Source organism: Lemur catta, chromosome 7 (genome assembly GCF_020740605.2).
Source record: "Lemur catta isolate mLemCat1 chromosome 7, mLemCat1.pri, whole genome shotgun sequence".
NCBI lineage: Eukaryota > Metazoa > Chordata > Mammalia > Primates > Lemuridae > Lemur > Lemur catta.
Genome location: NC_059134.1, coordinates 84153461 through 84175187, shown reverse-complemented (window position 1 = coordinate 84175187; position 21727 = coordinate 84153461). Strand labels below are relative to the sequence as shown.

The window sequence follows — 21727 nt, the reverse complement described above, 5'->3', positions numbered from 1 at the left end:
AGTCCCCCTCCCCTTGCACACCAGGCTCTGGGGCCAGAGACACTGAACAAAGCATTCCTCACCTGCAGGATGATGCGCTTGGGCAACTTTTAAGATACCATCCAGCTCTGACCACTTGAGGTTTGGACTCTGACTTCCGTCACACTCTCCTCAGAAAATCCTCCTTGAAAGAAAGGCAGGCTCAGGCACCCACCTGAGAAGATAAATAAAAATTATTTTCATGTTGCCCCTCCTCAGCAAACTCTCCTAGAGTCTTAACACCAGATCTGTGGGCAGGAAGCTGCAGATGCAGGAAACAAAGGCCCCTACACCGGGGGCGGACAGTGTCAGGGACCAGGCGCAGTGGTCCTAAGGGCAGGCACAGAGCCTGCTCTGCTCCCTCCGAGGATGGTCTGGGAGTTGCATATTTAATGCCCTTTGGCCAGAAACTCCCCTTTCCTTTCCTGTCCTTCCATTAGACTTCTCCACACACATTACATATTAGGGCTTCCGAAACGTTCTATTTGGGCCAGGCGCGGTGGCTCACGCCTATAATCCCAGCACTATGGGAGGTCAAGGCGGCCGGATCGCTCGAGGTCAGGAGTTCGAGACCAGCCTGAGCTAGAGCGAGACCCCCGCCTCTACTAAAAATAGAAAGAAATGATTTAGACAGCTAAAAATATATATAGAAAAAATTAGCCGGGCATGGTGGCTCATGCCTGTAGTCCCAGCTACTCGGGAGGCTGAGGCAGGAGGATCACTTGAGCCCAGGAGTCTGAGGTTGCTGTGAGCTAGGCTGACGCCACGGCACTCACTCTAGCCCGGGCAACACAGGGAGACTCTGTCTCAAAAAAAAAAAAGAAACGTTCTATTTGGACTCATAGCATGGGTATCATCATCAAATGTACCAACGTACGTGGAGATAGTTAGCTGGCTTCCAGCCACCACACCAAGCCCATCAACGTGACCACAGCACCACTCAGTGCCTGCCACTTATGCCACAGGCTGCTGAGCTGGGACACCCTAGCCACAGCCCACCCTTGGCCTTGAAACCAACACCCTGTAGATTCTACCTTGCAGCCAAGACCTACCAGAAGAAACAAGGCAACATACAACTTCCACGTGCATGGATTTCATGAACGCTTATAGGCAGTTGTTTTTTTAGGATGTTATTTATTAAAAATAGATTCTCTATCCCTTCCCTCACCCCTGTTAGCAAAAGGGTCTTTCCCAACACCTTTGTCCCACTGGATGAACAGCTCTTGGGGACTCAGAGGATGTGGTAGCCTACCTAAACTGGGGAAGGGCTCAAACTTTTCTGGGACAGAGTGGAGAGCAGGCCTGCTATGGCCACCTGGGTGGACCAGAGTGCCCCTGCTCCAGGCCTCAGGGTGCTTGGGCAAGTCCATGATGAGACACAAGGAAGCTGTGCACATAACTTAATTGAGGGCCTGAGAGGGCCAAGAGTCAGTGTGGCTTCCACACGTGTGGGAAGGAGTCTGAAAAGCTAGTCCAAAGCAAACAGGAGGGCCCTGGACTAGAAGGAGAGATAGGCCCCTGGCAGTGCCAGAGGTTTGCCCGACCATCAATTTTTAAGCAGACCCATTTGGGAGTGACTCTGCCTTCAGCCAGGTTGGGCCCACAGCCTGGCACAGTCGGGCCCGGAGACTGAATTCCCTCTGGCTTTCAGGTTAACAGTGCAGGCTGCTGCCCGGGCCGGCCAGAGGGTTCGGGAAGTCAGGGCATCTCCTCACGGGTTGGCCACCGATGCCCAAGTTTCTCTTCACTATTTCTTCCGCTTCAGTTTCATATCTTTTTTGTTCTTCATCTCTCTGTTTTTCTTCAACTTCTTGTTCTGTTTGGGTTCCTGTTTAGTTTCCAACTTCCTTTTCTTGTCACTGGGGAAAAAAAAATCAGTAATAGAAAGAACATGTACAGATCTGAAACCTCTCTCAGAACGCTTAGCTTTAAGCTTGCTTTGCTTTGTCTGACAAAGGGTTTCCACCACCTGAATCTTGACGTAAGAACACGCAGTGAGACAGACGTTCTCCGCAAACCCGGCAGGGAGGCCGGCACTGTGCTGAGGCCGGGACACACCACACAGACCTAGTTCCTGCCCTGACTGGGCTCTTGGTCTGTGGAGGAAAGAATCTCTATCTTAACGCCTGAAATGTGGGTTCCCTCAGTGTGCTGTTTCCCCCTCATGAGGCCCCAAGAAAGAGCTAAGGCATCACAGCAAAGATTCCCTCCCACCACTCTCACCGCCATCTTACCCTGGACACCAGACGTCCTCCCAATGACCCTGAAGACAGTCCCTGATACAAAGCATGAGACTCAAAGGAAACCCCTACAATACTTTCTGATGTGCTGCTGTTATTTTTTTCTAAACAAGTAGAAGAAAACCCAAAGGAACAGTAACTCGGTTACACCCCACAGCTGGCCACCGGACCCCTCACTGATAGACTGACACAGGACTCGTTCAGCAGGCCGCCACCTTCCAGTAACAAACCTTATAGGTTAAAGACTCTCTCCAGTGGCTTTTTGTCCCAGAAACAAATACCTCCTACAAGGAGAGAGCGAACAGTTCGATCCAAAGACCATTAACATCACATGAATAAAGTCTCTCTCAGGGAGAAAAAAAAAAAGAAAGCAAGGCCTTAAAGAATATTTAACGATAGACTTCAGTGTTTGTACCTGAGAAAGTGCAAACTTCTGGGTTTACTCAGAGCCCTCACGCACGTGGACCACACAGGCTGGTTCCATACAGGAGGCCCCTCACCAGGCATAATGGCCAAATGAACGGCCAGCGAGGCCAAGCTCTGCAGAGCGAGGGACCAGGCTATCTCTGTGGCAAGCACACTCCCTGGCCTTTTGTTCCAGTCAAAGCCACCACGTTCAAGGCCAAAGCCGTCATGGCCCTGTGCTGCATCTGCCACGTTGTCCAAACCAGGAACACCGACAGTGGCTTTTTTGCCACACCAGAGAGCACCTCGGAAATGGGGCCAGTATCAATGCTGGATCCCTCAAGATGCCGTAGTGATTTATGGAGACTACAGATGGAAGACAATACCTGATTTCTGGGATCCATGGTTCCTAGAGTCACAAGGTTTCCTCTTTCCAAATGTTCACAAAACATAACTCTTGAGGGGACCCTGTCAGTAACTATAGCAATGCCAAAAAGTCACTCTCCCCACCAACACCCAAACCAGCTGTGGAAGCCTCATCTGCAGATGCCCGGGCAGAGGAGGCCTCACTCTAGTCCCAAGGGAAACTCCGATGAAGGTTCCAGCCCAAGCGATCACGTCTATCTACCGACATCCCACTCTGCAGATAAGCAGCCTGGAGTGAAGGTTTTCACAGAGTGGTCTAGGGACTTCTGATGTCCCTAAGACCCTTTCAGGTGGTCCATAAGGTCAAAACTATTTTCATAAGAATACATTATTTGCCTTTTATTTTTCATTTTCATTCTCTCACTAACGTTCTTTCCCAGAGAATATAAGACATGAGGCAAAACAGAGTGAATGTAGACACAGATATAAGAATTCGGCTGCTTCCTATTAATACTAAGCCAAATATTAAAGACAGCTGCAAACATGTAAATATAAAACAATGTCACTCTAACATTTTTATGGAAACAGATTTTAAAAAAAAAATTATAAGGTATCCATTATTGTTAACTGTGAACAAATAAATGTTTTTAAAATTTCTCAGTTTTTAATTTCTAATACAGGAAATATCAATAGATATGACCCACATCAACAAAAGTCCTTTGTGGACCTCAGTTGTTTCTAAGACCCCAAACTGTGAGAACCGCTGGCTTGAGGAACAGTGTACCAGTTAAACTGCGGGGCCTGCAGTGGACAAACCTGGTCCCATCACCAGCTGGTACTTCTTGGGAAGTTACTTAACCCCTTCGTGCCTTGGTTACTTCATCTTAAAGCATCTTAAAGTTCCGAGAGCTGACACGCTGCACTACAGCCCACAGTAAGTCTCAGTCAGTGGCAGCTCCCAGGCTCCACTCTCAGGCCCAGGGCCCTGGCATGGCCAGTGAATACAAGGAGGGAAGAGATCCAGGCCTAAGAGGTACCCTAGTCTGGCCTGTAGGGGACATGCTACAAAGGTAGTGACCAGGGAACTCGCAAGGGGAAGAACCATGACTTTCCTCTCCCAGTTTTTGCTCCAATCTCCTACTTCCCATGAAAGCCAGAGAGAGGCAGAGAGCCCGAATGCCCCTCCTGTCGGATTTGCGTCACACCTCAGGCCCTCACCTTTTCAGGCTGACGATCGAGGCGTTCTGCCCAGCTTTGTTCAGAACTTCATTCCACTCTTCATCGTCCCCACGGATTATGTATCTAAAAAAAGAAGGGAAGTATCAGAGCCTGCTTGAAAGAAAAGGGGACTGCTTAAAAGAAAATTGACAGTGACAACATTCTTATCAGACACTTCCTGCCACGAAAGCCAGGCTGAGCTGTGTCAGCGTTTGAACACCAAAGAGGACAGAAGGGACAGGCATGCGGCAGGGCCCAGAGACACGCAGCTCAGCTTGACTGGACAGGAGCTTCACAGGAGCAAGTGGCCAGGCCTGCTGGCAGGGCCAGCGAGGACAGCCCTGCACAGAAGGCAGCCTGCACACTCTCCCGCCTCTCACCAACCACCACCAAGGAAATCTTCTGTCACCCTAACAATCTTCTCTCTCACTCCAGCTTCCAGGTGTCTACCCACAAGCCCTTGAACTGTGCCTCTCCCCTCCCTGCCCCACTAGCAGTCCTGGCAAATCGAGGTGTGACTCTGCAAGGCCGAGGGCAGACACTAGGGCTCAATACCCTGACCAGGGACTCCTGGCCACCTCCATCTCACGTGTCCAACCACCACCATCACTAATGACCCAGCAACAGGCCTACATGTCACAGAGGTTCGGAGGCTGCTAATTCTGGAGTTATTATTCACATCAAACCAGGGGGCGGGGGAGGGGCAATACCACTATAGCTGGAGCTCAAAAGGTACCAGGATCCCTAGTACCCAGAGGGCTTTAGAGCAAGGGACATTTTGCTTATTTGTTTTTGGCAGTAGAATCCTTTCTTCAAACAAAGTCGCATGCAAAAGCCAAATATAGCAAAGTGACCATTAACCTGTATGCTCATCTGATCAGCGTCCCCTCTCCTGGACCCCGAGGTATGACATGGAGCCCCAGGGATCCAGGGAGCACAACTGGAAAGGCAAAGTGGCAGTGCTTGCTGATCTGGGGAAACCGACTCCTCCACAATTGTGCAAATAGTCAGTTAGAAGGTTTTTAGCTGTTAGTGCTCCTAAAACAATCCCACGAAGCACAGCTTCCGGGGCCCCTGGGATACGGATTGGAAGAAACCTGCAACCGGAATCTCAGGGCCCGAGAGGCCAAGCCAAAGCCTTGCCTCCCACATCAGCAGAGGGGGCCTTACTGAGAGAGGTCCATGTTCTTCAGCTTCCCCACTTCTTTCTTGTGTTTCTCCTGAAATTCCTTCGCTGCTTCATCCTGTGGCCAAGAACCCAGAGAGAGAGGAGGTCAGAGTTAAGGAATGAACCATACACACACAGAAAAAGGTGAAGACAGGGTGGAATAGCACAATGAAGAGGAACATTTCCTAATCTTCAGTTTACCCTCAAAACCATTATAGGTAGCTCTTATTTTTTTAAAGTATATATGCATATAAAATTCGCACTTAAAAAGTTACCTAAAAGGATTAACAAAACATTCCCAACAGTGGATGCTAGACTTGCACACTCACTGTGGGAAGCACGACTCCAGGCCGTGCGCGCCCAGAGGCACACAGGGCAGGGAGCCACAGAGAACACGCCGCTGGCCTGGGCCCGCAGAACCCCACTCGGCGCAGTGAGCGCAGAGGCCCTTCCTCAGGGGAAGGGGACAGACATATTCTGCATGTGCAGCCAAAGGCATTGAGGGAAATGCTGGGACTCCTAAGGCCTTCACAGGGACGTACCAGGTCGTCACTCAGGGTCTTCATTGTGGGCTCCATGACCACGTCCTTCACTGCCACCATCTGCTCCTCGATGGCCTTTTCCTGCACCTCATTAAACAGCTATAAAAGACAACCATAGAGAAATAGAAGATGACAGAGCAGCAGGGACCCAGTCACTCGTTGCCAAGCCACTTAATGCCTTACACAAAGGTGTGTATTTTGAAGACACAAAGCAACACCCTGCATAGTTTGACAGTACAGACGTTCTTAGTAAGAGTCTAAAACACAGACTGGACACACATCAAATTCCCGGCAGCGGTGCCTCTGGGAGAGAAGAGGAACTTCACAGATCCTGCATTTCTTGAGGTCTGTGAAGAACTCCAGCAAATACAGCCAAATGTTAACATCTGCTCGTCTCAGGGGCAGCAAGTGGGTCTGCTGTATTATTCAAAAGACCAAGACAACCCCGCCCTCAGTCCGAGGTTACCTTCACAACTTTGCGGATGATCCGGTTGAAAAGTCCCATCAACTGGCCCGAGGGCAGCTCGATCTCCTTTTCCAGCTGGTCCACAGACTTATGCTGCAGGCCGATCCCCAAGAGCAGAGCCTAGAAGATGGATATCAGTTGGAGGGGCCTCCAGGACAGGTTCTTGCCCGTTAAAATTGTGCTGAGAACCAGAATTACTCTCTTGACCACAAAGCTATCTGGTACAGAAGGCAGATTGGCACTGTGTATTCTGGCATCTTCTCTTTCATACTGTCACTGAAACCTCCATGAAACACTCCCTCTTCCTGAAATCCTCAAACTAACTTACTATCCTGACAAAATACCTACTTCACGACTACATTAAAAGTTTGGGCTATTCCTGAGCCTTTGCTAAGATAGAGTTAAGCGTCAAGGCAACATGGTGGGGTAAAAAGAACATGGGTTCAAACTGCAGCTCTCACTGACTGTACGGCTGGGCACATTACTAGACTTCAGAGCCCAGGATTCCTGACCAGTAGGCATGAGGAGACCACCACCCACTTCTCAGAACAGTGAGGAAGCCACAAAATTATGTCCATGTGCCTAACCCAACACCCAACAAATGAATAGCTCCACAGTCCTCTTCTCCCCCATGCGAGCACAAGGTGCCCTACCGACTGGGCAGCAGACAGGGCTAGGTCCCCCAGCTGGTTCAGGAAATACATGCGGGAGATGGCCGGGATCGTGTCCATGATGAGGTGATAGTCCACCATGTTCCGTGAATACATCTCCAGCCGCTTCAGGTCATAGGGGAGGAAGAGCGCGTCCAGCTCGGCCCGGCTCAGGGCTACACACGAGACACAGAGCCAGATAGTCGGGTCAGCCCGCGCCCTCGAAGGGTCTGACGGGATTCACGAGACAGCACACAGAACAGCCCCCGGATGACACACAGAAGCCCTCTAACAGTGCCTGGCCACTGATGTGACACAGCCGTGACCTGGCAGTGCACTGACCCTTCTCCTTCCGGGTCTGGTGGTGTGGGCAGCTCCAAGCTGCACTGGGGGAGGCGACAGCTGGCATGTGATCCTTGCCCAGAGTTCCCACACCCACACTCAGGACAAGGAAAGGCTCCTCATGCCCTAGGGCTAAAGGAACAAAACACCACCCTTTCCCCACTTGGTCACTTCACCCAGCTTCACAGAAAGCGTGTAAGCTTTGCCCAGCTCAAGGAACAGATTTTTCCATCAAAATGTAACTGGCAAAAAAAAAATTACACACACACATATACACATAAACGTACTAATATGTGTGTATGTATGTACTTATATATACTAATAAAATAGGCAACAAGAAAACAGCTGTTAATAATGATCCCTCATACTTTTTTGTATTTTAAATATTCAAACAGAATTTATATGCACAAAACACGTCTATGTGCTGCTGGCCACAGAAGGCTGGCAGGATATTCTTAGTACAATTTCACGAATGAGGAAACTAAGGCTCAGTGATTGAGCACTTCGTTCCCCTAATCACAGGACTTAAATCACATTCCATAATTAACTGGCTGCCTGAATTATCTCTGACGTCAAGTCGTGTCCCCTAAGTCGTATCATGAAAACGAAAGAGGGCACAGCCCAGGACAGAGCCGGGGCCTGGTGAGCGGGAGGTGGCCAGCGGGAGACACACCCTTCTCCTGGGACACCACGCCCACGGGCCACCTCCCCCAGCCAGGCTGCTCCCAACCCCACACCCACCCGCCAGCTCACCTGGCAGGGCTGGTTTCCCCACGTTCCTGTTCTGAATGATGTTGAGAGCCAGGGGAGGGGAGAAGGTGCTGAACTGGTAGGACAGCAAGGCTAGGAACCGCCTTCGGAAATCTGTGGGGCACCACGGCACAGGGTTAGAGGTCTGGAGGCACCCTCCACCCGTCACCTTGCCGTCTCCCCTCCCACCTGCTCCTCAGTCACCTTTCCAGAAGGCCTCGAGCCAGACTCCCCGCTCAGCCTCATCCTCGTCAGTCAGTGTCTTCAGCATGATGCACGAGTGTTCTCCGGTCAGGTCATTCTGGGAAACACACACTCTTAACTAGCACCAAGAACCCCCAATTTCTGAATGACCCATCATCGACAAAGGGCAAGTGCTCAGAGGAAAAAGGCTTGATGTTTCCGTGGTCCTGTCCGTCCCGGGCTGGGAGAAGCACCTGCTAGAGCAGAGCCCTCACCTTCCATTCCTCACATCGCTGCCGTTCATGCAAGGGCTTTCAAAGATCCCTCTGTCCTGCAACTTCCCAGAAGGCACCACGCGTGTGGAGCAGGGCTGCTGGATCTTCAGAGCCCAGCTTTAGCTCTGCACCCACAGAAATGAGCCACTTGCTCCTTCAGGTAGACCCTGAAGTCACAGCCATTAGAGCTTAAACTCCACACAATCCAAAACTCCACAACTAAAACCCAGAGTTCTCACGCTGGCCAGACTGCAAGTGCAGGCTTCTGTAGGTGACTGTGAGACAACAGGTTTTCAATTTTTGCTACATTAACAACAAAGCCCCACACCACAAAAATATCCCATGGAGTTCAACCCAAGAGCATTCATGTAGCAAGAGGCCAGCACTGCATCCCAAATGAACAGAGCACAGCACAAGCCCATGGGGACACACCACAGACCACAGTGAAGCTTACTGGTCTGCGTTCTCCTTGCAGTTGACAGCCGAAGTTATACTCCCAGCCTCGACCAATAGTCAACAAGAGCCCAGTCCATCTTTGTGCTGCTCCACGCCCTCGCAGAAGCAGCCTGGCATGCAATGGTCCTCGCCAGTCTCACTTCAAGCTCTCAAATGGACCCTGGGAGCTACCCTCAGATACTGGCTTTGCACTGTCCGAAATCAAAGCTGCAACACTGACGGCCTCCCTCAGTGGGAAAACAAGCAATCAGAAGAGAACAACTTCATCCTCCCAGCACCAAATCAACCAGCCAAACAACATGCCCGCCCTCCCTGCCTTCCTGTTGTGAAGGATGAAGTACGTGGGGCCCCTGCTTCCCGAGTCCTGGGTCCCACTCCCCAGCCTCCTCAAGGCTTGCACCCTTGCAATCAGTTCCCTCACCTGCACCACTACTTACAGGATCATACCCAGCAGCAAACAAATATGCTTCTAGAATCTCCCATCTGACAAACCCACCTTAACTCCCATCTCCCTCCAGCTACCCGGTTTCTCTGCTCCCTTTCTCTTCGCGGTCCCCACCTCCTCTCCTCTTCAGGCGGGCTGAGCCCCCCACTCCACCACAGCTGCCCACACTCAGATCACCAGCACCAACAAATCCAACCGCCAACTGTGTGTCCTCGCCTTACTTACTCTCTGCACTGCAAGTGACTCTTGAAAACACTTTTTAATCATAACTTCTGATACCCCGCGCCTGACTTCCTCCTTCAGAGCTGCTTATTCTCAGTCTCCCATGCTGTGTCTTCCTCGTTCCTCTAAGCCTCAGAGTCCAAGGACTCACCCCCTCGTGGATTAACAGCTCCAGATGCTTGTTATTCCCTGCACTGAACACATACTCTAAGCAGATGCTCTTCCAAGAGCTGGGTACAGCAGAAACAAACAGGAAAGCCTTGCCTTCATGGAGTAAATTCTACAACCAACATGCTGATGACTCCCAGGACTCCCTCTCCTGCCCAAACCCCTCCTCAATCTCCGTATTCCTATAGTCCAACGCCTGTCTGCCATTTCCACCTGGATGTCTAACAGGCGTCTCACACCTACTAAGTCAAAAAAATTACTACTTTTCCCTCCAAATCTGCTCCTCCTCCAGAGAGTCCTGTCTTAGACAGCACCTCCAACACGAGCTGCTCAAGCCAAAACCCTAAGAGTTACCCTGGCTGCTTCCGTCCACTTGCCTTCCACACTCAATCTTTCAGCAATTCCAGCCAGTTCGCCCCCCAAAGTGTATCCCACCAGTGGCCACCTCTCTCCGCCACCACTACTTCCATCTCCTGTCCCCCACGTCTCCTGCCTCCATGCCCAGGCTACTGCCGTCCGCTCTCCGCAGGGCGGCCAGGTCCTTTCCTCTCGTCTGTTCCTCCAAGGGACCGGGGAGAACGTGCAGCATCCTTAACAAGGCCCGATGCCCCCACTGGGACTCACGCTCCTTTCTCTTCCAAGGGCTCCCCAGCCACAGTGGCCTTCTTTATTTCCTTCAAATAACCAAGTTCATGTCCACCTCAGGCCCTTACACTTGCTGCTCCCTCTGGTTCGAGGGACTCTTTTCTCCAGGACTGTCACACCACTGTCTGTTCTGATCCGTCAGGTTTCAGCTTGAAAGGTCACCCCTTAGGGGCCTGACCCCTCTTCATACCATAATCTCACTGTGGCTTCCTTCACGGCACTTACTGCTCTCTGAACATGTCTTATTTGTTCACTTGTATGTTGCCTGTTTTTACCCTTCAGAAAATAAGCCTCACGGCTTATCTTGCTCACTGCCTGATTTGCTGTAGATGCTAAGTAAATAGTTTTTTAAATGACTGACAGTCACTTTGTCACCTTCCCTCAGTAATCCTGTGTGGCTCTGTCTCCCACATATTTTTATCTTTCAGATACCGACTTGTAATGCAAGTCTACACAACTGCATTCCTCTCCTAAAACCAGTTTTTTTGGCTTACAGGATTCCAGAATCTGATGAACAAGTCCATGTGCACTTCTGTCACTTTATAATCAAGCACAAAGCCCAATATGCACCAGGAAGAAATGTGTGCTCACATGGCCTGTCAGTGAGGGTGGCTGTCTCCGTGTTCACCAGAATAAACGAACACCTGCTCAGAGCACAGCAGCAGGGAGGTACCAGGGCTATGTGCAAGGACAGGCCTGTCACCTACCATAACCACAAACCTAAACCCTTCCTCTGCCGGATGCCTCACTCACCGGGGTCTGTCTCAGATAGACAGGAACAAATCCAGCCCGTTTCCAGAACCTGCAACGACACAGAGAGGTCCCTGTGTGTGCCCTCTGGGTAGAGGCTGAGAGACGACACGGGCGAGGGCCAGGAGGACAGGGCAGGGAGTCGACAGTGGGCTGGCACAGACACTGGCTGCAAAGGGAGACAGCCACACGACTCTTCTTTTCAGGACTTCTTTGTCAAGGGAGGGATGCCGGGAAGAAGGGAAGGCACGTACTTGAGGAGCCTGGGGGTCAAGCCATAGGAAACACCCAGGTAGTCCAGGTGCTCAGCGGGCCTCTCGTTCAACTTGAGCAGCAAAGGAGGCAGGTCCTTGCGGGGAGCGATGACCTCTTCCAACAAGCTGACAGCCTAGGAGATGCCAGGGAGAGAACACAGTCCGCTCAGCAGAGAGAGAGGACGGCTCATGACATTCTCAAGCACCCCTGCCACACCAGGCTCTAGACTAAGCACAAGGAAAACTGGGAGAGGTTTCTTGGTTTTTTTCCTGTGGTTTTCAAAATACAGGAACACCAATTAGTCAAGTGGTCACTTCCAAGTACACAGAACACCTAAACATGCATGGAATCGCACTGCTCTGAATCTCTAGAATGCAAGAAAACAGCCATAGAGTTTAGAAATGCCCAACAGATTTACAAAGGGACAGAGTAAGGGTTCTAAAGATCCAGCATGATGTCCAGGCTCTGTCACCTGACAGCCTTGTGAAGTGACAAACCTGTGAGCTTGAACCTAATTAAATAAAAGCCCCTTCCCTGGCTCCCAAACGGGCACACTATGAAAACCAATGAATGTATGTGAAAAGCTGTCAAAGTTACTAGAATTAATCATTCTTATCAAGGAAAGACACAACTTCCCTTAGTCTGGGTTTAGTGAGAAAGAGGAGATCACACAGCAGTGGTTCTCAAACTCGGGTGAACATTAGAATCACCCAGGAAGCCTGTCAAGCCACAGATTGCTCAGCCTACCCCAGTTTCTGATTCAGTAGAATCTGCATGTTTAACAAAGCTTCCAGATGTTGCTGATGATGTTGATCTTAAGATCTTAAGTGTTTGGCTGGAGAATGAAGCATCAGGAGAAAACGGGAGCAGACTCCAGGCCTCTGGACCGTTCTTGTGGATACCCCTACAGACCCAGAGAATTATCATCACAAGAACCAGAAAAGGAGTTTTGCCAAAAGATCCTTACCTCGCTGCTGATGGTGTGAATTTCCTGTGATGTCTCAAGCACCTTTTCCTCCAGACAAGGGAATCTGCCTTCGTAGTACATCTGCAGCAGCTGCAGAGCACGGCTGCCGTAGCCCATCTGTGAGCAGACGTGGGAGGAAATGGGCAGAGGGCAGAGAGATGCTCTCTGAGCCCCTTTACTCCCCTGTATTGCTTCTAGAGAGCCTTCACTCCTGGTCAAACTGCACATGGCAAAGAGAACCACTGAAATCCCTCAATGAGGTCCAAGCAGAGACTCCTAAGAACAAAAGTTCTCAGTTCTCGTGCTACATTAACATGGCCCTGGTTCTCATGCTGCTCTAGCCCAACAAGAACAGCCACTTGGGAGGAAGGAAGGCTGGCCATGCTTTCTAGTCCCCAGACTGGCAAGTCCTAAAGAGAGACTGTTTCTGTACCACTGCCTTAAAGGGAAGTTTCTACAGCTAATTACCCAGTGGGGCTTTCCAAGAGACAGAAGGTAATTACGGAAAGCAGCTCTGGTTCACATGTCCCTCCTCTCACCAAGGAAGAGTGAGCATACACCATCCTCCTGTCCACCCGCCCGCCCCAGGCGCTGGCTAAATTCTCCAGAGCAGGGAAGTGCCTGGAAGTTTACTTGCTTCTGGACTAGCTTCTTATTCCAACAACCAAGAACACTTCTGCTAAAGAGCCGCCAGCAACACGGCTGTAGCTAACAGCGGCACATCAGGTTCGGGAGGCCTGAGGACACCTTACCCCTTGATAATCCGGGTGAACGGCAATGCGCACGACCCTTCCACCAGAAAGACCGCCGAAGTCTGGATCTTGGAACTGCGTGGGAAACATTATCCGGTAACTTAGGAACACAAACATCCTCCACCACCACCAGCTTCACTCCCTCGGACATGAGAAGGAAAGCCATCACCTGTTCAGACACTGTCCACGGAATCAAGTCCCCGGAAGCCTTCTTGCCTCGAGACAGGCTGTTCAAGATGGACTGGCGAGAAATCTCCCCCTCAAGGCACACCTGTGGAGGAAGCCAGTGCAGACGGGCCAGCTCCTGATTCAGAGGCCACTCACAGGACACTGTTTTGTGTCTCTGACTAGGCCAGCTGTTTCCACCCCCACTCCCAGGTTTAACCCTGACACTGACTAACTCATCCACTTCTAACAGAAGCTTCGTTACCATGCCCCATGGTACAAGGCAGAAGACTTGACAGCCTCCAGACCCAAAGAGTAAACACCAAAAAAAATAAAAATAAAAAACCATTAGAAGAGGGTGTCCACGCATGTTGGGCACCTATGTACATCAATTAAGACATGGTGTGCTCACGTGGCTCTGTACAAAACAGTGTAAATTCAAAATAACTCAAGTATCTAATGCGTAAACGGTTAAAATTATGGTACATGCATATAACAAAATACTACACAGCTTTTAAAACTTACGTAGATTATGAATATTTGACACACTGCCTTAAAAAAGCAGATTAATAAATACTATAATCTCATGTTTATGAAAAGGAAAAATGTTATCTAGATGCATTCATACATGCTAAGTGTCAAAAAAAATGTTTTCCCCAATCTGTAGCCTCTATTAAGTACCATGCATGCATTGCTTTCGTAATAAAGGGTGGAAACACACATGGACAAGTTCTGTTTGCAGAAGGAGCCGTAAGGCAAATAAGAGAGCGGCCAGTTCCGGCTTTTACCCATCCATGAACAGCGGGGCTCTGGGTTGCTGGTGGTGGTGGCTTCCTCCCGTGCACCCTGATCACCTGCCTCAACAGACCCAGCCGCCTGCCTCCCTCACTGCAGTTACTGAGCCATGAACCCTTGATGCCTAAGGGGTTCCCCAACGCAATGCCACAAGGATGCCTCTGCTTGTGTACCTGGATGACAGCGAGCACCTCAGGAAGGGCATTCTGGGTGGGGGGCACAGGAGGCAGAAGGCAGAAGAGGTGGTGAGCGGGAGCGTCAGAGAGCATCTGGAGATCGTTGGGAGAGTTCTGTGGGGGCAGAGACAGGGCCGGTGAGAAGCTTCCCTCTTCTCGTCCCTGACTCGGGAGGCTCGATTCAGAATCATCAGACGACTAGAGTCCTGCCTTCTCCAAAACCAAGTGAGAAGCTGCCACCCAGCAAAGCACCTTTGCAGTATTTGGCAAGCCTGAGACTCTTCATAATGGCTTAAGTGGGACTTAGCCTCAAATGCCTACTGTCCTCTCACCCTGAGCCCTGAGGCTGGAGAGCAGAAGAGAACTTATTTGGCACTACTTATTTCACAGCTGGGAAGTGAACTTCTTCCAGATAAGAGGCTGCTATTTCAGGAAAAGCTGTCACCACTTCTAACACCAACTCTTCAGCATTCCATTAAAGGCTGTTCATAAAAAAAATGCTGCCCAGACACTCAAAAAGTATCCTTTCCAACTGCCCTTTAGTTTTTTAAGTCTCAGATATTCTAAGCCCTCAAATTCACTGTTCCTTAAAAATAGCTCAGAGATACAAAGCTGGTCTCAGGTCAAACAGTACCACTGGGATACAACTGTGATGTCACCTCGGCCTATCAGTGTGTAGTAGGCAGGCAAGAAATTCAAGTACCCTTTTAAAAATGGGCAGAGCTTTCCATCCTCTCCAGCCATGCCATGGAGCTGCATGCTAGAATTCCTTACTCTATGTGCAAGGCAAGGTCACTGGACCTCATTAATATCAGGACATTTATGTCTCAATGGAATAGTCACCCAAGCCACTGGGTAATAAAATATGTAAAAAGCCAAGTCCACGGGGACTACCAAGTGCAGAAGCTCCCTGAAGTTTACCCAAGGGCTACTGCAGTTACCTTGTAGTGCGAAGCCACGTAGAGGGCCATAAGCCGTTGGAGGAAAACTTCAGAGGCCTTGTGGTAGCAAAAGAGGGTATCTCTGTTAACATAGTAGCTGGGTCTGGAGTTAAGCAACCAAAACAAACCAAAGAAAGCCCAAAGCAGGACATACCACTCTCTGGAAATAGTGTGAATTTCCCTGGCATGGGAAGAGCCCCCCAGGGTCCTAGGCAGAAACACATTAGTGAAGGAAGAAGAGAAAAAGGAAATGCAGAATGTTCAACTTTTCCCTTTCCTAGAGCAGCATCCTATGAAACAAAGGGCCGAAATCCTTCTAATTCTTTCAGCACCCCCTCTCCCTTTCATGGGGCCAACGAGGCCCAGAGGAGGATACAGTTCGCAGGCTTCAGGCAAGGGGCAGCCTGAGACTATCCGAGTGATGTTGAGGCAATCCAGGCACAGCAAGTCGTTCAGCCACTTCTCCACCGCATCCCCAGGGGCGTATCGGATTGACTCCTGGAGGGAAACCTCATGCAACGTGCGTGCTGTTTCCACAAATCACACAATTAAGAAACAATTATTAAATATGTACTGCCTAAAAGAGCAAGAAAAAATGTTCCCCTTTATATTTGTCACATCATGCCCAGACACACATGGCTCAAGAATTTAAACTGGGTGGTTTTAAATTGTTTTGATGGATATTCAACTTGCCATGATACCAACCCCAAAAGGATCCCACTAAGTCAATGCAACCATGCCCAGAGACAGGGATAAAGAAGTGCCCGGCCACCAGAAGGCCCAAGTCAGGATCCTATCTGGTCACTGGATTGCAGTTCCTTAGAGAAAAGCTACTTCTCCTCTTGGAAACTCAACTGTTCAGCCTGATGGTGGGAAGGTTTGGTCCTTGATGTCACAGGGGAAGCAAGGATCCAGCAAGAGTCTGAAGGGACTTGCTGTGACCTGCAGGGCCCGGTTCAGGTTCTGGGGTACCTGATGCCAGTCTGGCTGTTGCCGTGGTCTTGTTCTCAGCGGTGGTGCTGACCTGGCTCTGGGCACTCTGTTGACGGAGCTGCTGAATTAGCTTGAGTGACAGTGACCGGCCAGTGCCCTCGTAGCTAGGAGCAAAGGCAATGGGAATCAGGCACAAGGTCCCAAATTCACTCTCTAAGAGGGGACAGAGAACCACTTTCCTCAACCTGCCGAAACACCAGACTCCTGCTTCCCAAGGAGAACCTTGCTCATATCTGAGCTTTCAGTGCAGCATGCATGTGTCCAAAGGTGGCAGGTCAGCTCCGAGCCATTCAGGCCTGGGCTCAAGTCCTGGCTCATCTACTTAGTACCTTTGGGTAAGTAACTGAATCTCTTTTAGCCTCATCCGCAAAAGGAGATTATTCTACACAACTCACAGGACTGTGATATGAATTAAAAAAACAAGGACTAAAAAAATGACATAATTAAAGCTTTTAGCATAGTGAAACTAAAACAAAGTTAAATGGTCAACTAATGGGAGCTGCTATTTTAGAAGTAACATACATGAAGAAATGAACCAAGAACATTTCCAGCTTGGAAAATCAAGATAAAACAAAACAAATCCACCACCCTAGCAATTCTTTTCATTACTACTTTCACTTAAAAGGTAAGGTAAAACAGCTAACACAAAATTTGGAAAAAGTTAAATCATCTACAATCTGATCACAGAGCTCTTTTCATTTTTGAGTATTTCCTTCTTGTCATTAGTCACAAGCACATATGACCACAGGGCACACACTGCTCAAAGGGCTTTCCTTTTTATTTTTACATCATGTTATAGGACTCATAATATTTAAAGACTGCCCAAATATTTCTTAAATACTTTTATAGAATGATGGAAAAGCTACAACTTTAGAGTGTTTTACTCCCCCTTTCAACCCCCCACGTAACAAAGCTCTCCTAAAGGAATTCCACTTCTTTAAGAAAAAAAAAAAAAAAGAATAAGCACAAGCAACAAAACTTAAATTAAAAACTTTTGTGCTTCAAAAGACATTATCAAGAAAGTGAAAAATCCCACATAATTGGAGAAAATTTTGGTAAATCATATATGTTATAAGGGACCAGTATCTAGAATATATAAAAAATAAAGAACCTTTACAACTCAATAATAAAAAGACAAATACCCCAATTAGAAAAATAAACAAAGGATATGAATAGATATTTTTCCAAACAAGATACAAATATGGCCAATAAGCACAAGAAGAGATGCTCAACACATCATTAGTCATCAGGGAAACACACAAATGAAAACCATAACGAGGTACCACTTCACACCCACTAGAATGGTTATAATCAAAAAAATATGTAACAAATGTATGAGAGGATGTAGAAAAATTAGAAACCTCATACACTGCTGGTGGGAATGTGAAATGGTGCAACTGCTTTGGAAAACAGTCTGGCAGCTCCTCGGATGGTTAACATAGAGATAACCATACGAGCTAACCCAGTAATCCTACTCCTAGGTACATACCCAGAAGAACTGAAAACATGTCCATGCAAAACCCTGTGCACAAACGTTCACAGCAGCATTATTCACAATAGCCAAAAGGTAGAAATAACCCAAATGTCCACCCACAGATGAGTGGATACATAAAATGTGATATATCCATACAATGGAGTATTATTCAGCCATAAAAAGGAATGAAATACGCTTCACAGGTGAACCTTGAAAATACCCTGGAGAGTGAAAGAAGCCAGTTACAAAAGACACATATTTTATGATTCCATTCATGTGAAATGTCCAAAATAGACAAATCTATGGACACAGAAAATAGATTAGTGACTAACTAGGGTTGTGGGGTATGCAGGGGTTGGAGGATGATGTAGAGTGTTTATGGAGTGATGAAATGTTCTAAAATTGGCTGTGGTGAGCACAGCTGTACAACTCTCTGTGAATGTACTAAAAACCACTGAATTATACACATTAATAAACAGGTAATAGTATGGCATGTGAATTATACCTCAGAGCTGTTTAAAAAGTAAAAATCCACTATATTTAAATATTTTCAGTGTAAGTACAACAGTCACAATAAATCTGCAATACAAAATTATCTGTTCAAGACATGAGCTCCATACAGAAATCTTTCCAATATTGAAGGTATATTTATTGACCTGGAAAGACTTCACGCAATATATTGTTACATAAAAAAGCAAATTGAAAACAATATGTAAACTATGTTTACATTCTTATTCAAAATGAAAAAGTAAAATAAATGCACAAAAAAGGTAAACCAAAATTCTAACAGAAGCTAGCTCTGGATGGCTAGATTATAGGAGATTTTTCTTTTGCTTATCTGGTTTTTCTAATTTTTTTTTTTTTTTTTTTACACACACACTTGTTTTTCTAATTTTTCTATAGCAAGCATTAACTATTTCAAATTTAAAAACCATTCTTTTGGCCGGGCGCGGTGGCTCACACCTGTAATCCTAGCACTCTGGGAGACCGAGGCAGGAGGATCGCTCAAGGTCAGGAGTTCGAGACCAGCCTGAGCAAGAGCAAGACCCCATCTCTACTAAAAATAGAAAGAAATGATCTGGCAGCTAAAAATATATAGAAAAAAATTAGCCAGGCATGGTGGCACATGCCTGTAGTCCCAGCTACTTGGGAGGCTGAGGCAGAAGGATTGCTTAAGCCCAGGAGTTTGAGGTTGCTGTGAGTTTGACGCCACGGAACCCTAGCCCGGGCAACAGAGTGAGACTCTTTCCACAAAAAAAAAAAAAAAAGCACAAAACCATTCTTTTGCCATGATAGGCTTGCTTTCTTATGCTAATTATATAGGTACTTTAACACTGTATTTTTACATAATTCCAAGATATCAGACATTGGTATTGCCATCCAGGTGCTTTTTAAAACTCAATCACACCTATGGACAGGAGACACTCATCACATGGGTTACGCAATTCTTGTCTTATGCTGCCCATTTACAGCCAGGCCAGAGGTGTGTTACAGTTTATTAAGAGGCCAGCTCACATTTGCAAAAGCCCCAAGAGAGAATGAAGCAGCCCCCAAAACTCAGACTTTGGGAATCAGACTTCATTTCCCAGGCCCAGGCCACATCCACTGCGTGCCACCTAATCTGCAAGAACCTACACAGGATTAAGGACTCCTGCCCACAGCACCTTACCCATTGATGGTGGATGCCATAAAAACAAGGTAGGGGCCGAGTAGGCTCTTCACCAGGGGGAGGGGGATGGCAGCAGCTTCATCAATCACAACGAGTTCAGCCTGGCCCAGTTTCACAGCATCTGCAGGATGTATATACTGTGGGGAAAAAAAATTTAGATTAGTGTAGCCAACTAATGCCACAACCATGATTACTGGTGACTCATCACAAAGGCCACTCTCTTTCCTCTCTCTCTGTTGCCTTTTCTCCTCTCCCAGTCTCCTTTCTCCTGGCAAGGCAAAAATGGGATGGGCTTAGAGTTGGACACCTGGGTTCAAATAGTTCAAGGACTGATTGTGTGACCCTGGACGGGTCACTTAATCCCACAGAGCCTCAGACTCCTCTTCTGTTAAATGGAGGACAGACCTATATATGGCTGCCTGAAGAAAAAACAAGGTAACTATGTAAAAACGCCCTGCCCAGTGCCCAGCTCGTAGCACTGCCAGATGGTGGCTCTTTCCCCTTCTCTCTTCATCTCCCTGTGTTTCTCCCCAGCCTCAGCTCAGGGACACTGGTGAGCCAGAGGCACAGCTGGACCTCAGGGTGGCTACAGGGGAGGATGTCAGATTTCTCATGCTGCACACTGTGCTCCCTGCTCTGATACCATCGTTATAAAGGCCAAGTCTCCCTGCACTGGTTGGAACATTTCTAGAACTTATTCTTAATACACACACACTTACATATCCTTATGCACACAAACAACCCCTTCAAGTTTCAATTTTTAGAGTGGTTTGAAAAGGCCATGAAGAAGTATATTATAGGAGAGGAAACCTAAATAGCCAATCAACATAAACAAAGATACTTAACCTCGGGAGTAATCAGTGAAAGACTAAAGACAAAAGGAGATACCATTTCACAAAACTTAAATAGCTGTGTAACACCCAGAGTTGGTGAGGACTAGAGAAATAAAAACGCCAAAGAATGCTGGTGTGAAGATAAATTGGTACAACCACTTTAAAGGAGAAATTTGGCAAAATTTAAGAAAGCTAGAAATCTACACAGATTCTAAAACCCAACAATTCCACTTCCAGAAACATACAGGTAAACTATAGTATACTCATATAGTACTTCAAAATGAATCAACTAGATCTACAAGCTTCAATCTGGACAAATCTTGAAAAAAAATGTTTAAAAAGGAAAGCTAAAGGAGGACAAGTGTAGTATGTTACCACTTATGGATACATAATTAGTAGTGAAAATAAAACACATGACTTGAAAGGAAACATACCAATCTCAGAATAGAATTACCTATCAGGAGTGACAGAAGGAATGGGGTGGGGAGGGGTACAGAGGGACTTCGACTGTATCTGTGATGTTTTAGTTCTTTAAAACAAACATATACATGACATTTAAAATATGAAACAAACATAGCAAACAGCAAAATGCCAACATGTTCTTAAATCTGAGTGCTGGGCTCCTGACTGTTATACTGGTCTCTGCACTTTTCTACATATTTGAAGTATTTCATTACAAATAAGATTTTTTGACTGCTTTGCTATAAGTTGATGGGTCAGAGAGGCAGTGACCCCACTCATTTTTAGCAGCAGAATACACGGCCTCAATAGGGCTTCAAGTCTTGGATTCTTAAGGGGAAAAATTAAGCATCTCACAAAAGCAGCAGAAGGAAGCCCCCCCAGGGGAGGCCTAGCCAACTTTAATATTCTTCTTTTTCTCAATCTCCAGCACAAAGGAAGAGGCCTCAAAGGAACACAAATGGAGTCTCATAAAGTAAGGTCACCTCCTCTGTGCTTAACTCCAGCCCGGAGACAAAAGGACTCTGGTAATATGACAGGGTGTTGATTACAAATCCAAGGAGGAGCAAGGGCTGAGCCAGCACAATTCAGGGAAATGTTTTCCTTCTTTGGTTTGTGTACTTTTCTTGAGTTTTAGCAGGTCTCTGTATTCTCAGCCTGCAGCCTGCCCTGCACCCCCAACCCTATACCAACAGCAGTCTTTCTTCCCGCCGAATGAGGCAAAAGGGGGAAGAAATATACAGAATGAAGAGATTCTAGAAAGAGACTTAGTTAAGAAGGAGTCAAGATCCTTAAGGTAACATTGTTTATAACCTGCACCCTTTGATGAAAGGTATACCTTCCTGACATGCATATTCATACGCTTTGACAGGCAAAAAGTTCAAGGGCATAAACTGCCAAATTCACTTGGCTCACTTCCCACCCAATCCAACTCCAAAA

General features: G+C 47.6%; 1 protein-coding gene across 3 annotated transcripts in view; it reads right to left on the bottom strand.

The window, feature by feature from the left end:
- Positions 1–1135: 1135 nt before the first annotated feature.
- Positions 1136–21727, bottom strand: part of NAT10 (N-acetyltransferase 10) — a 37359-nt gene continuing 16767 nt past the window's right edge. For all 3 annotated transcript variants that reach the window (XM_045557779.1, XM_045557780.1, XM_045557781.1), the window contains 18 exons: positions 19497–19633; positions 16333–16457; positions 15737–15887; positions 15361–15457; positions 14417–14533; positions 13453–13554; positions 13284–13358; positions 12532–12648; positions 11564–11697; positions 11313–11361; positions 8370–8466; positions 8169–8279; positions 7077–7249; positions 6424–6543; positions 5958–6056; positions 5418–5491; positions 4248–4331; positions 1136–1877 (listed from right to left, as the gene is read on the bottom strand). In XM_045557779.1, coding sequence (XP_045413735.1) covers positions 1766–1877; positions 4248–4331; positions 5418–5491; positions 5958–6056; positions 6424–6543; positions 7077–7249; positions 8169–8279; positions 8370–8466; positions 11313–11361; positions 11564–11697; positions 12532–12648; positions 13284–13358; positions 13453–13554; positions 14417–14533; positions 15361–15457; positions 15737–15887; positions 16333–16457; positions 19497–19633 — 1974 coding nt within the window. In that variant the 3' untranslated portion in view covers positions 1136–1765. The remainder of the gene's footprint in view (positions 1878–4247; positions 4332–5417; positions 5492–5957; positions 6057–6423; positions 6544–7076; positions 7250–8168; positions 8280–8369; positions 8467–11312; positions 11362–11563; positions 11698–12531; positions 12649–13283; positions 13359–13452; positions 13555–14416; positions 14534–15360; positions 15458–15736; positions 15888–16332; positions 16458–19496; positions 19634–21727) is intronic.